At 40.3% G+C, this 13550-nt stretch overlaps 1 protein-coding gene across 1 annotated transcript in view; it reads left to right on the forward strand.

Annotated features, from left to right (window-relative positions):
* EFHC2 (EF-hand domain containing 2) overlaps positions 1 to 13550 on the forward strand; it is a 57190-nt gene that overhangs the window by 5271 nt on the left and 38369 nt on the right. The window contains exons 2-3 of the mRNA XM_030952648.1: positions 2565 to 2750; positions 7624 to 7774. Of these exons, the coding sequence (XP_030808508.1) occupies positions 2565 to 2750; positions 7624 to 7774 (337 nt within the window). The remainder of the gene's footprint in view (positions 1 to 2564; positions 2751 to 7623; positions 7775 to 13550) is intronic.

Below are 13550 nucleotides of genomic sequence, written 5' to 3' on the forward strand. Positions count from 1 at the left end.
GCCTAGAAAATCCCCTTTTAAAATTCAGCTTGAATTTAGTTATTGTACATTTGAACTGATAAATGCAGAAAGCTCCCTTCCTTCCTGACTTCTCCCCAGCTCTTTCTCAGCTTGCAGAGGAACAAAATTATTTTTAAAAAAACCAAAAGAACAAAGGGAAGTTCAGTAGCACCCAGAGAAGAGAGAAGAAACCATCCCAAGTGCAGATGTGTTACAAAGCAGGTGCCAGCCCCTGTCAGTGCCTGGCTGCTCCAGATTCCAGGAGAGCACCTGTCCTCACTTCTTGTGGGAGAACCACATGAAGCTCTGCTCCTGATGCCTAAGTGTCAGCGCTCACACTGAAGTATGGCATTTTATGTCATGGCTAACAAATCTGTGCTGATATAAAATGCTTAATTTTGGGCATCATTCCTGCAAATGTGACTGGTTAAATTCCTGTCTTGAGCAATACTCTGTGGCACGGGGGACCCATGAACTCCTAGTCTGCATACAAGCATTTCCTTTTATCGATTTTCTCTTTTATTCAGTAACTCTTGTTCTTGAGTTATATCTTGAGGAGAAATTTTCTGTTTCCTTTGTATTATTCTTTAAATTATGATACATTCTGCATGCTCTTTTATCCACCTTTGTTCAAAACACTGCTTACCTTTAAAGTATCTTCTTTGGGGATGTGCTTCCATAGCTCTGATTGTTTCTGACTCCAGGATGTGAACCTTATTCCTTTGCAACAACTGTTTCAAAGGGTACTGGCTAGCTCAGCTTTTTTTAACCTAAGCAAGGGTATTGCCATTGATTATCATGGTATTAAAAATAATGATTTGTAAAAATAGTAAGTATTCTTTTTCATACTGCTGTCCTTGCAAAAGTGGTGTGCAGAAGGATTTTAAGCAAGGTTCAGCTAAAGCAGTGATTGGGCTGTTTATGTCTGCAGCTCTCTGGTTTGTGCCATTGGATTTGGAGCACCTGGAGGCAGGTGAACAGTTCAGACTGTGACCCCAATGTGCAGGAGTTCCTGCAGACTGGTGTTGATAATTCTGTGCCATGAGGCTGGTTCCCTGCTTTTCAGATTCCTGACTCTTTTATACTGGCAGAATGAAATAACTGCTTGAGTACTTTCAGGTTTTGCTGCTTCACTGCTTGCACTTGTTCCCAGAACTGCTCTGCTGGGTGTGTGTTGTGTTATCTTGGAGCACTTGAATGTTGCCATAATGAAAAATGATTATTTGTACCATTTTTTGATTTATGATATTAACATAGAACTGTCTACACCTTTTGGGGAAGTAGTGGTTTACATAAATGCATGTGATAATCACTGATGCCCAGTCTTCCAAATGGAGTGGGGAGGCAATTTTGTCCCCCTGCTACTTTACTGACATGCTGCTGTGAAAAATTTTGGTGTCCAACCTTTTCCTCTGCCTTGGCTTTTCTCAGCCATAACATCAGTTCCCATTTCAACCTCATCTTCCCTCATGCTCCCCCAGCCCCAGGGAGGGGGCTCTGATGGCCTCTCTCTCCTCTTTATGGGCATGCCAGTGTGCAGTGGCCCTCTCTGCTTCCCAGATAAAGTATTTTGAGGATTTGAGAGGGCAAGAAAGGGAAGAAGAGCAGAGTGAGAGGAGCTAACACGTCAGGATTGTTGCTCATGGGAGGAAGTGGAGTTTTCTATTGGCATTTCCTATTTCCCTGTCCTCTTGTACAAGACTGCTGTGTGCGGTCATTAGGGGCTTGCTGCCCAAGCCCAGCTCACACCAGCTGCCTCTGGCCAGCAAAGCAGGCAGCTTCTTAGGAGGGGCATTCCCAGAGACAGGAGTGATATTTATGTGAGCCCAGAAGCTTTTCTGTGTCACTTGAAGACTGGCTCCAGCCCCAGCCAAGAAATTTGAGTGGGCAAGATGGTTTTCTTTACTGTTGGTTGTTCCTATATTTTTAAGCACTCCATCTTTAATTGCCTGAAAAATTAGTGATAATACAGAGGAATCACTACAGAGACCTTCTTTTGAAATACTCCCAGATGAAATGAATGTCTGCCTTTTGATTCAGGTCCAGCCTCTCAAAATTCAAGTGTATTCACTAGTACAGAGGAATTTATTTGCACTCAGGGATGCAAGTGTAAATAAGATCTTTGACATGAATAAGGAGAGCAGGCTGTTCTCTGAATGCTGCTGAACTGTTTCCATTTGTCCTCTGGAGAGTTGTAAGAAAGGCCTTTCCCCTTTACCTTTTACAGCAGTTCTTGAGGGTGATTTGATTATTTCTCTACCACCTCAATCCTTATTGCAGGGAAGGAGTGTGGTGTTAAACATCTGGTACTGTCCCATCTCTCAGCCTAGGTAAATTATTGAATATTATTCCATTTTTGTCTATAAGACTGACAAATTGGCCACTGGAAAATGTTACTTCACTTGCAGCATTCCAGTTGTTACAGGTTTTTAGAGTCTGTATTAAAAGTAAATATAAAGAAACTTTTGCATGACTAATCCTCCTTGCCTGGATGGTCAGCTATCATGGACTTAAGAACAAAAACACACAGTTTCTTTTCTCTTTTTCTTCTGCACTTTTGACAGATTGGGGGAGAAAACTTCCACAGATCACAGATCTGTGGGTACAGCAATAATGTTCGGAGGCTGTTTGAAGATAAACCTGGAATAGGAGGTGAACTGCTACCTGGTCAGACCTTGAAAATTACCAGCAGTGTGTTTCCTGAAGCAGCAGGAAGTAGTCCTCCTTCTTGGATAGCATTTGACAAGCAGGTATGTACAAATACCCTTTTATTTCTTTATGAATTGCTACAATATGACAGAGTATAACGATGACATTCCATTAGATATTTCAGAAGATTATTTTATGCATACAAAAAAAGCTCCTAGATAGGAAAAAAGAGTGGTAGTGGGCATTTTTTTCATTATATTATGTATTGGACAATTAATATAAACATAACAACACTATATAAAAATGTTTCTGTATTGGGATACATCTCCTACAGGATTTAACAAAAATAAGGGGGGGGGAAAGCATATTTCTTTTTAGTGAAAATGATGAAAATAAGGGAATTATTTGGCAAGCTGGTAAGAATGAATGTAAGGTAATCCCCAGTTCAGGAGAAAGTGTGTCTGGGCACTTGGGAATCATTAAACTCAGTGGAGTGCTACATGCTTGGGATTCACTCATGCCATCATACTTGTATGCTCAAAGTCCTGTTGACTTCTGTATGGTTTTTTTATTGTATAATTGTTTATGTCTGATACAGACCCAGACATTTAAAATTAGGAGGGGGTTTGTTTGTTTGTTTTTGTTTGGTTTTTGTGTTTTGGTTTTTTTTTGTTTGGTTTGGGTTGCTTTTTTTTTTTTTGCATAATTTAGTGACACCTTTTAAGTTAGAGAATTATCAAATAACTGTAACCTGTGATGACAGGAATTTTGTGGCACGTTGTTGCTTGCTATGTTTAAATTCACATTAAATTCTACTTAGCGATGTTTTATTTCTAAAGCAAAAAGCCTACAATCAGGGAAGGAAAATGATCCAGAAAAAGGAATCATTCAGCAGATAGCAGAAATGTTGCATGACTAAATGATTATGGTATTTAAATATTGAGAAGAAAGGCAAATCTCATAATTTTTGCTTTAAAAGAGAAGCCATGCAGGTAATTGGAGTACAATTACACATTCATTTTTGGCAGAGCAGAACTACAACAAGAAAATGTTAGGTTTGAACAGCTCACGTGCCTTTGGCTGGCTTTGCCTCTGAGATCCCTGGTGTTGCTCCCAGAGCAACATGCTTGGGTGTGACCTGGTCCAGTGTGCCCAGGTGTTAAAGCTTCAGCCAGACCTGGACTTGCTTTTCCTACTCCCTTCTTGGAGGGTGTGTTGCCTCCTCAGGCCTTGGATCTAAGCCTATGGAATCAAAGGGGTTCAGGAGGAGGCAGAGGGACCTTCCAGTGTGTCGGGATCTCTCACTTGTCAGAGTGACCCCAAGAAGAGTTATAAAGTCTCTTTTCCCAGCCCGGCGCTTGAAGAAGGAGTCAGAGCTCTTCATTTCTCGGTCTCAAGGTTGTTTATTGTATCTTATCTATAAAAAATTTTCTCCTGCCCTGCCAAGGTCCATCCAGCAGGACAGTCCAGGCACTCTGCCTGCCCCCAGGGCGGTGTTATGTCTTTATGCTAAAAACTACGTGTACAATGTTTACAATTACTTTCCAGCACCTATCGCCTGTGTTAGACAGTGAGCTTCTACTCTAAACCAATCTGTAAGTGCCAGCATCACAGCAGGAGGCCAATAAGAAGAAGGAGAAAGGCTGGACACGCCCAGATTTCTCCATCTTGCCTCCTGGACCCCCATTCCAGAAACCCCAAAATCTACTTTTTCACCCTGTGTTAAATTCACTATTATTCTACTTAAACTGTTGTGGCTTGCTGATTTTCATATAAGGTTGGTAATTTGCTCCATGGGTCATAATCAAACCCACAGGTGTTTTGGGCTCTGTGCCAGGGCTTCTGAGTCCCCTGGCAAGGGTCTTGGCCATCCTGGACAGCCAGAGGGATGTTCTGGGTTCCCACAACAGTGAGCATCAGTTCCTGGCCTTGGCTGGTGAGAGGAGCTTGCTGCCCTTTGGCCTTTCCTGATCTAATCCATCCACAGGGCAGTCCAGGACAGGAGTCTGCAGGGTCAGAATTGGCCTCTGGAGGGCTCATGTGTTTGTATTAATGGCAGTTTGTTACAGGGTACTCACTATCCAAGTCATTTAGCTTCCTCAGTTAAGAGCCTGGAATGCAGCTCTGTCCTCCAGTGCTGCAGTTTGGGACTCAGCAGAATGCACTTAATGAAAAAAGGTTTGAGTGGGTGTTTATGTCTTGAAATGTAAGCTGCTTTCTTACCACTTTGGCTGGTAACTTTCAGTAGTACCATAGCAAGTGGAAGAAGGACAGGCATAAAACTTCATTATTAAGTAAGCTGAGAAGTAGTCTTTGTAGTTTCACTTGCCTAATAGGAAGCAGGTGTAAATTTAATTTCTTCTATGATTAAGTACACACACAAGGCCTCCTGGGCTTGGAATGATATTTATAATTTGACTATCACAGGTGCCAGAGAAACTTTGTGGCACTTTACAAAGTGCTGCAGAATTTATTCAATATTTGTTATTTTTGGTTTTCATAGGTAACATTTAATTTTTTAAGGAGTGGGATGGGAACTTTGTTCTGTACTGCAGATGAGACTCCAGTTAGGAAGTGTTACATTTTGAGTATTTTTAAGACTAACTTTGGTCCAAAATGAAAAGTAAGTCATCATGATTTCTGTTCCTTCCCCTCCTCACACTTCCTGAATCATCTGCTTTAATCTGCAAAATTTCAGTTGGTTGCTGCATATATTTCAGTCACACACTAGCATGTTGATAAGGGTGTAAAGAGAATAAAATTTGAGTGCAAAAGAACTTCCACAGGCTCCTCAAATGGGATAAACCAGGGCATAGGTGTGTGCTCAGAGAAAGAAATAAATCCAGTGTATTAAGGATGTGACTGGGCTTGGAGTTCTGTGCAAACAGACTGCTTTTCCTGGCTGGTGTCTCATGAGACAACTGTTCTCAGAAAAGATCATTGACAAAATTAAGAACAATTAGTGATGAAGCAGAGCTCTTGAAGAGCATTCTAATGGGACTGGCAGAACAGGGACAAGAGGATGCAGAAGTTTCCATGTTTCCAGAGGAATGAAATTCTGATCCTTGTCAGCTGAAGCCCAGGATGTTCAGACTGGGATACAGTGGTTCTGTCATAGCACCTTTTATGTCCCCTGGAGTGTTCAAGAGATTTCTACAGGGCTCCTGGTCATTCCAGAACAGTAGCTGGAGGTCACCAAAAATGGCACTCTGCACCAGTGTTTAGACAAATGGAAAGAGGAAGAGATGTTGCAGGTTGATAGTTTGTGTTACCTCTGCTGTGTGTCAAATGTTTTGTCCAGTGTTTTGTGTTTGATACATGAAACAGTGAAATCCACAGTTAAAAACTGTGGACAAGTATTAATTTTTAAATATATTTTAAAATCTGTACATTGTTCAGAAACTTGCATGTTGTACTAATTAAACTATAACCAAGTTTTCTAGATTCTTTTGTGTGAAGATCTAATGCCATCAGGTTTAACAGGTAATGGTTATGTAATTTGATTATGATTTACATTTTATTTCTCTAGTGGTGGAGGGTCACAGTGCAGGAGACTTGATGCCAAAAATGTGTCTGTCATACTGTTCAGTGGTTGCTGAAAATCAGTGTGATCTGAGCCTTTGAAATAATTTCTGGAAACAGAATTATTCTCACCTTGCACTTACCCTGCCTGGGAGAAGGGAATGTGACTGAGAAGTCTGAGCAGGACACAGGGTGGCTGTTGTTGTGTGCCCCTGGGCAGGCTGCTACTTCTCTCTTCCCAGATGTAGAAAAAGAGGTTGTTCTTGTCCATGAGGTGTTATAAAATCTCTGGATGACAGAGTACTCATGGGTATCATGGAGATACTTTGAGATTCCCAAAGGCATGTGCAAAAGGAGTGCCGACTATTAACCAGTGTGTTCTGTCATGCAGGGAGCTCAGCCAGCTTATTAGATTTCAAACATTTCCAACTCATGATCTGCTAGATGCTTGTTGAAACATAGGGAATGGTTAAACTGTCTTTTTTTCAATGCTTCAGGTTGTCTGATGAATCAAGAGTAAAGGTAATTGTGTTTATTAAATATAACCAGTTGGAAAATTAGGTATAAGTTAATAATCATTTGACCCAAATGTATTGGGAGGACAGGATGGAAGCCTGTTTTAATTAATGCCTTCCTCCACATACTTACCAAAGCAAGCATCCTGCTAGATAATGCCCTAGGAAGTAGATACAGCTCTCATGGTCCCTTAACATTGGTGTTGGTGGTTAAAAACTGATACCAAGAAGTGCAAAATTTGTGTAATGGTGTCTGAGTTTGAGCTGGGATCTCCAGGTATGAGGGCCAGTGGGCACCTCCCCTGTGAAGGCTGGGTTTTTTTGCATTATTGCTGTTACAAGAGACCATGAAGAGAAGTTGCTACACTCTGTGTGATTTCCCCACTCACTGAACTGCAGAACCAAGGAAGTTTTGAAATGCCAACATTGCACAGCTGTAAATGCTTCCTGAAAAATGTCATTTCTCTCTGATAGTCTTCAGTACCATTCATTTGAACACTTGCAGGATCTGCTTAAAAAGAACTCTTTCCACTTACCTTGATGGTAAAGCCATTGCTGTCATCATGCACTGTATTTTCTAGTAATTCATAGAATAGCAGTCTAAAATTTGCTTCAGTACCTAGGCAGCTCATTCTGTTATCAGAAATGCTTTGTTTGGAAGACTTTCCAAGCAACCTGCTGATACTTTTGTATTTGATTTATTTCTTTACTTTAGAGTCCCATCTCTGCTTACATGTTGTGATAATAAAAACGCCAAGCAAAGAATTTTATATTTATGTGCTTTAATGTGGATTTCTGTTCTTACATTTCTGAGAAATAAATCTACCTCCTGAAATCCATACATTTAGTTACTTATGACCTTTACAAGTTTATTTGACATATTTTGCAAAAGTGTTGGAGATTTTGCTGCTTTATATTTATTTATTGTTTTTAATAGGTGTTGTGTTTTGATGCCTATTTTGAAGAAGAAGTGCCTGAAAAACATCAAGAGCTGTATAGAATCAGACACTGTAAAATATATTTCTACCTTGAAGATGATACAATTCAAGTGACTGAGCCTGTAGTGAAAGACAGCGGCATAAATCAAGGTATCTGTTTTTATTGGCACCTTTTTTCCTGCCCTTTATATCTCTCTTCTCTGCAGTCTTGGTCCATTCCAAAGGATATATAATGTGAGTTCTTATAGCTAAAATGAGGTGTAAATGCACAGGTATAATTGTCTTTTCTTGTTACAGATCATGGTGTGAATTCTTTTATTGTCTTTGTTTCTCAAGATGTGGGTTTTGTAAGGCTGAAACCTCTCATGTACTCAAACAGACAATTTTTTCTCTAATATAGTAGTTTGAAGTCATGGTGGTAAGGTCTTTGTCAGTGTTGTGTCAGTCCTGCAAAAACAATTTGTGTTCTAGATGTCCATTCCTGACCTGGCTCCTCCCCTCTTGGCACTGACACAGGGAGTTCTATGGAAGCAGCTCTGTAATTGTTCATGAGCTACTGCAGTGTCTCTGCCATTATTGAAGAGTCTTCTGTGCCTCTGGCTTTTGGTTCTTTCATGATTAAAGTGCCCTTGGCACAGTAATTCTTCCTTGATGCCTTTTAAGTTGAGGAGCTGCCTTGCCTCAGTGTCACAGCCCTGCTCTGGGACCAGCCTGAGGACTTCAGGAGGAGGGTTTGCTGTGCTGATTTACTGGGGTATTACTGGACTTGGTTTATATTAAGAAAATGTGATCTAGCGGTCAACATCCTGTTGCAGAGGGGGAACACAGCTGCTGCTTCTTGGTGTTTATGGGTTGCTGCCAGAATGAAAAGTTTTCAAGGGATATAATCCAGAGAAGCAGGATGTCTTGGGATGGCTGCACCTCCCAGTCCCCAAAGATGTTTTGTACATTTTATACATTCTTAGCACAGCAATTTTCAAAAATAAGTTAACCATTTAACTACCCTATTCTTTTCCCAGATCAGCAAATGCTATCAATTTCTCTGTCTACAGAATAAGATAATATTTAAAGGTGTTATGTGCATCATTACTGTTAGGACTGGGATAAAACTGCCCGTGAATCTCTTAAAACAGTATTTCAGGTGCTGCTGTTCCTGTGTTGAGTAGTTCCTGCCAGAAGTTTTGTAAGCTCATCAACAGGGACTGATTTTGAATGCAATGAAACCTTGTCCTACTTCTACCTGGGCAAGTGCTTTTTCATGAGAAGAAAATCATGTTGGGGCTCTTTCCCTTACCCCCAGCCTGCACCCATATGTAAAACGTGGGAGACATCATCATTTCCTTGATTGTGTGCCCCAAGAGTGGGAGCAGCTGCTTCTGGGGTTTGTGGCTTAGAGGAAATGTCCACTGACAAAGGAAGTACAGAGAGTCAGAGGTGATGCCTTTGAGAGACAAGGTGGAAGCCAGATTCTTTAGAGCAGGATAAAGCAAATTCAAAGCTGATTCCTTTGAAGGAGTTATTTTCATTGTTTCTGTACTATGGGTTGTGCAGGCTGCCTCTTCAGCCCTAATGTTCCTGGCAGTCTAGTCCTGTTCTTTTGGTGACAGGAAGGCTACAATTTCCTCCTGTTTCCTTGGTTGTATCTTGTGTTAATGATTGTTGGAGTCACCTTTGATACTGGACCTAAAATTAACTGAATAGTATTAGAGAGAAACAAGAATTTTCTGTCTTCCATGCAATGATGTTTTGAAAGTCTCCGTGAGATTGTCTGAGTACTTTATGTGGGATAAATATGTATTTGCAACGTATTTACCTGAGAGATTAAAAATAAATGTTCCAGGATCTCCAAAGTGCACTTAATTTATTTGTCACTGGTACCTGGTCTGGTAAGGAAGCTCTGTGTATTGGTTGTGTTTAGGAAGGAAGAAAAACTGTAGATTGAAGGGCCCAAGGACTATTTGGAATGTGTTTGGGCTTCACAGTTGATGCTTAGATACAGGCCCTGTACTTTATCATAAACATCTTCATAAATATTCTTGTTGTCCTAGAAATTAATGTGATGTGGAGTGAAAGAGGTGATGGAGACACTCATCAAAGGATTCTCTACTCACATGTTCTTGGAGTTTGACTTCATATTCCATAACTGAAGACCAATGACAAAGTTATTATGTTAAAGGCTCTAAATATTTGTTGAACACATGCAAAAACAATATTTCTTAAAAATATATACTAAATCATGAACTGCTAATCTGACCATTTTCAATAAAGAATTGTCCCGTTTCCTCTTTTAATATAATTCTATCTATCTATCTATCTATCTATCTGTCTGTCTGTCTGTCTGTCTGTCTGTCTATTTATCTTACATTCTTTACATTTTTTTATCCTAACTGGGAATTTTTAAGCCCAAGAACAACAGGAGTGGAACTGTCTGCATTGTGGAGCTGGTAAACTGAAGCACAAAGAAATGAAAGTCTTACCCAGGATCATACAGAAAAGGTCATAACAGGGTGAGGAGCTGAACTGAACTGAAGTTCAGGATCTTGACCATTTTGCTGCTCTCTGCACATCTGCTGAAATACAACTTTACAGTTAATTAAAATTCCAGGGATTTGTAGAGGAGAGTTCAGCTGTATAAGAGCTTGGAATGCTAAAAGGCAAACTGCGCTGAACAAAAGATCACAGGTGCATGAGGAAAAATGTGTGAGGACATCAGGAGCAGGATGGGCTCGGTCTGTGTGAAGAATTGGAGAGTTGCAGTGCCAGGAAAGGGGTTGTGTAAAGGAAAAACAGCAAAAACCAGTGATGGCAAAGTAGAATTGAACTGTTGGAGGCAGAGGGTGCTGGTCACCTTAACTTGGATGTTTGCCCTGTCAAAAAAGATGTAAACCAGACAGCTGGGATGGCTGTTTTCAAGAGGCTTCTTGGAGAGAAGGTGGAGCTGTGACAGGGTAGATCAAGGGTATCTTGGCTGGTAAATGCCTTGAGGCCATGGGATTACCAATGCTTGTGCCATAACCCACAAATGAGACTTTGATGGTCTGAATGAGTGCCCGGGAATGGTGGGATTGGAGAAATGCAGTAGTTTCCCATTGTACTCTTGTAGTGCTTGTGGCTTTTTGGAAATTTGGACAGGCTTACAGACTGCAGGAAGATCTGGTGAAGGAACAGTGGTCAAAGAAGTTAGAATAATTTCTAAATTGAATTATGATTTTACAAAACTAAAACAAATTTGCTTTAGAGAAAAAAAGCAAGAAAACGTGTTTTTACCATTGATCAAAATCTCAAACTCATGAAGTAAATGATCTGTGGGAAATGTTTCAGTGACTTTAAAAACTGCTTTATGAAAATGGCTGCTGTATTTGGACATTAATTTGGACTTACAAGGTTGCTACAAAATAGCTGAAATTTAAACTTCATTTAACTTTGGATACTGCCTTGCTATTTGGCAAATATAAGAAACATTAGAGGAAATCTGTACTGAGGAGAGAATGCAGAGACCTTGAACCTGAGAAACCAGAATCAAAGCAAGAAACAGAAGGACAATCACTATGCACAAGGCCCAAGTCAAGATAAGGAGAGAAGGACAGTGAACTTGACCACATAACAAACTCCAAATGCTTCTTCCACTGCCAGAATGATAATTACTCTTTCAGTATAAAAAAAAAAATCTCCCATAGACAGCCAGGCTATGTATGGCAGTTGCAAGTGTTTTGTACATATAATTCCCAGTTAACAGGACTGTAGCTGGCTGATACTGTCTTATCAAAAGGTCATTTCTGTTCCTGTGGGGGTGACTGTAGCTTCCAGTGCAATCCAGACCCTGCAAGCCAGAGCAGATTGGAGCAGCTGGCTGGTTTCCCCAAGGTCAGCCAGCTGAAAAAGAGAGTGGAGCTGCTGCCTGGCTGGGTTCCCAAGGCCGGCTGGCTGAAGAGGAAAGTACAAGTGGGAAAGTGAAGTTGCATCAGCTCCTCCAATATAACAGATTATCTAAGAGTTTAAGCCTCCCCCAAGGCCTTGAAATAATTGTGATTTTGCCATATTTGATGGTGGCCAAATCATGACCTTGCTATGTTCTGGAAGGGTGAATAAGTGAATGTAAGAAGCCTCCTTGTTTATTGGGATTGATTCTTTGTGTTGTTGTGAATAATAGTGGTGGCTTCTCCTCCTTTCTGTGCAAACAAAGCATTTACAAACTCCAGGTATTACTCATTCCTCTCCTCTCTCTAATGCACTCTTGAGCTGCGCTGTGTCAGAGAGCTGTGCTGAGGAAACTCTGGATACCATTTTATTTCTTCTGCAGAGAAGAGAAGCAGCAGACACCAAATCATTTTCTGCCCAGCTTCATTGTCAAAAGGCCTTGACTATTGGTGAGATCTCCTTAAGCAACTGCTGGGTTTGCCAAATAACCCAAAGCCCCAAGAGCAAAGAAGATATGCCACAAATTATAGTGTGGGAGCTCAGTACCGCCACCACTGTCAGAGCAAAGCAGTACCCCAACTCCCTCTCCAAGAGCACAGTAGAGCAGAGCCTTAGTCTGACCAGTTCCAAATATTTAAATCAATGCTTGGTGGTGCAGTAGCATGTCCTGCTCAATAAACTGACAACCAAAGAACCATCAGGAATAGCAATCCATCCTGAGCAACCTGAAAACTTCACAATCAGATGCTCCTTTAACAGCTTGCAACAAATTTCTAGACAAAATGTATTATTTTCCAGAAGGAAGAACAATTTTAAAATGATGAGACCTAACCCCAGCTGATCAGGTTTTATTAAATTTCAAATTCAGCATTATGGAATGTACCCTCTACATGTGTACATCAGGCACAGTGATACCTAATAAAAGCAAAGGATTGCTACAGATAATATCTTTACAAGACATTTTCCATTAGGAAAGAAATTCTTCTCCCTCAGAACAAAATGGGTATGTGTGTTTCACCCTTAAAAGTGATATGAAAAGCAAGCTGAGGCTGATTCACCAAACCTGAAGTGAATATAATCTCTGAAAACACCTCATATTAGAAAATCATCAACCATTATGTTTTAGTTAGAGTGATGATTCAAGAGGATTTGCATGCTCTGACTTACCCCATTATCGGTTGATTGACCTAAGAATTAGCCAAAATCAGGTAAAATGTTTTAAAGTATATGGTTTTTTGAAATCTAATGTAATGCAGTTTTACATCTCATTAAAATGTGCTACATCCCACATTTTCCAACACCTTTCATGAGGATACATCCTAAATAGGTGTTTAATATGCTTAAGCAGATGGAGGTTCAGGTTTATTTTACAGTCAAAGGTCAGTAACCAGAATGCTGGATTCAGTACATGTGAAACATCAGGATGATGAATGGATCTTAAACAATTATTTTAATGGGAACATAAAGTAAATCTGCTATGTTGCTTTATTCCCCTGAACAATTAAGGATGTATTTTCATTGTAGGAATTAGAACTTAACAAACAATTCTGATAATATAGTAAAGAAAGGTATTTCATACAAATTAGTCTATAGGGAAATAAAGTGAACAATAAAGAATTTCCATGGACTAACCTAGGAACAAGGCCCTTCAAACACCAAAGCACACAGTGGTATCTTTCTCCCTTCTGCTCTCTTTATCCCCTCTCTCCCCAGGACCTCTTAAGTTGGTTCTAAAATTCCTGTAAGTTATTTCTGAAATATTTGTGGTATCCCTAAATCACTGAGGTTGGAAGGGATACCTTAAGATTTTCTAGTCCATGCCCCTGCTCCAAGCAGAATCATCTGGAGCCAGATGCCCAGATGCCATGTCCTTTGGGTTTCTCTGAGAATGGAGACTTTGCAACCCTTTTGGAGAGTCTGTTCCAGTATTTGATCACCCTCACAGTAAAAAAGTGGGTTTGTGTGCACAGCTGGAATTTTGTATCTTTTAATTTGCTATCATCCTGTC

This window comes from Camarhynchus parvulus, chromosome 1 (genome assembly GCF_901933205.1).
Source record: "Camarhynchus parvulus chromosome 1, STF_HiC, whole genome shotgun sequence".
NCBI lineage: Eukaryota > Metazoa > Chordata > Aves > Passeriformes > Thraupidae > Camarhynchus > Camarhynchus parvulus.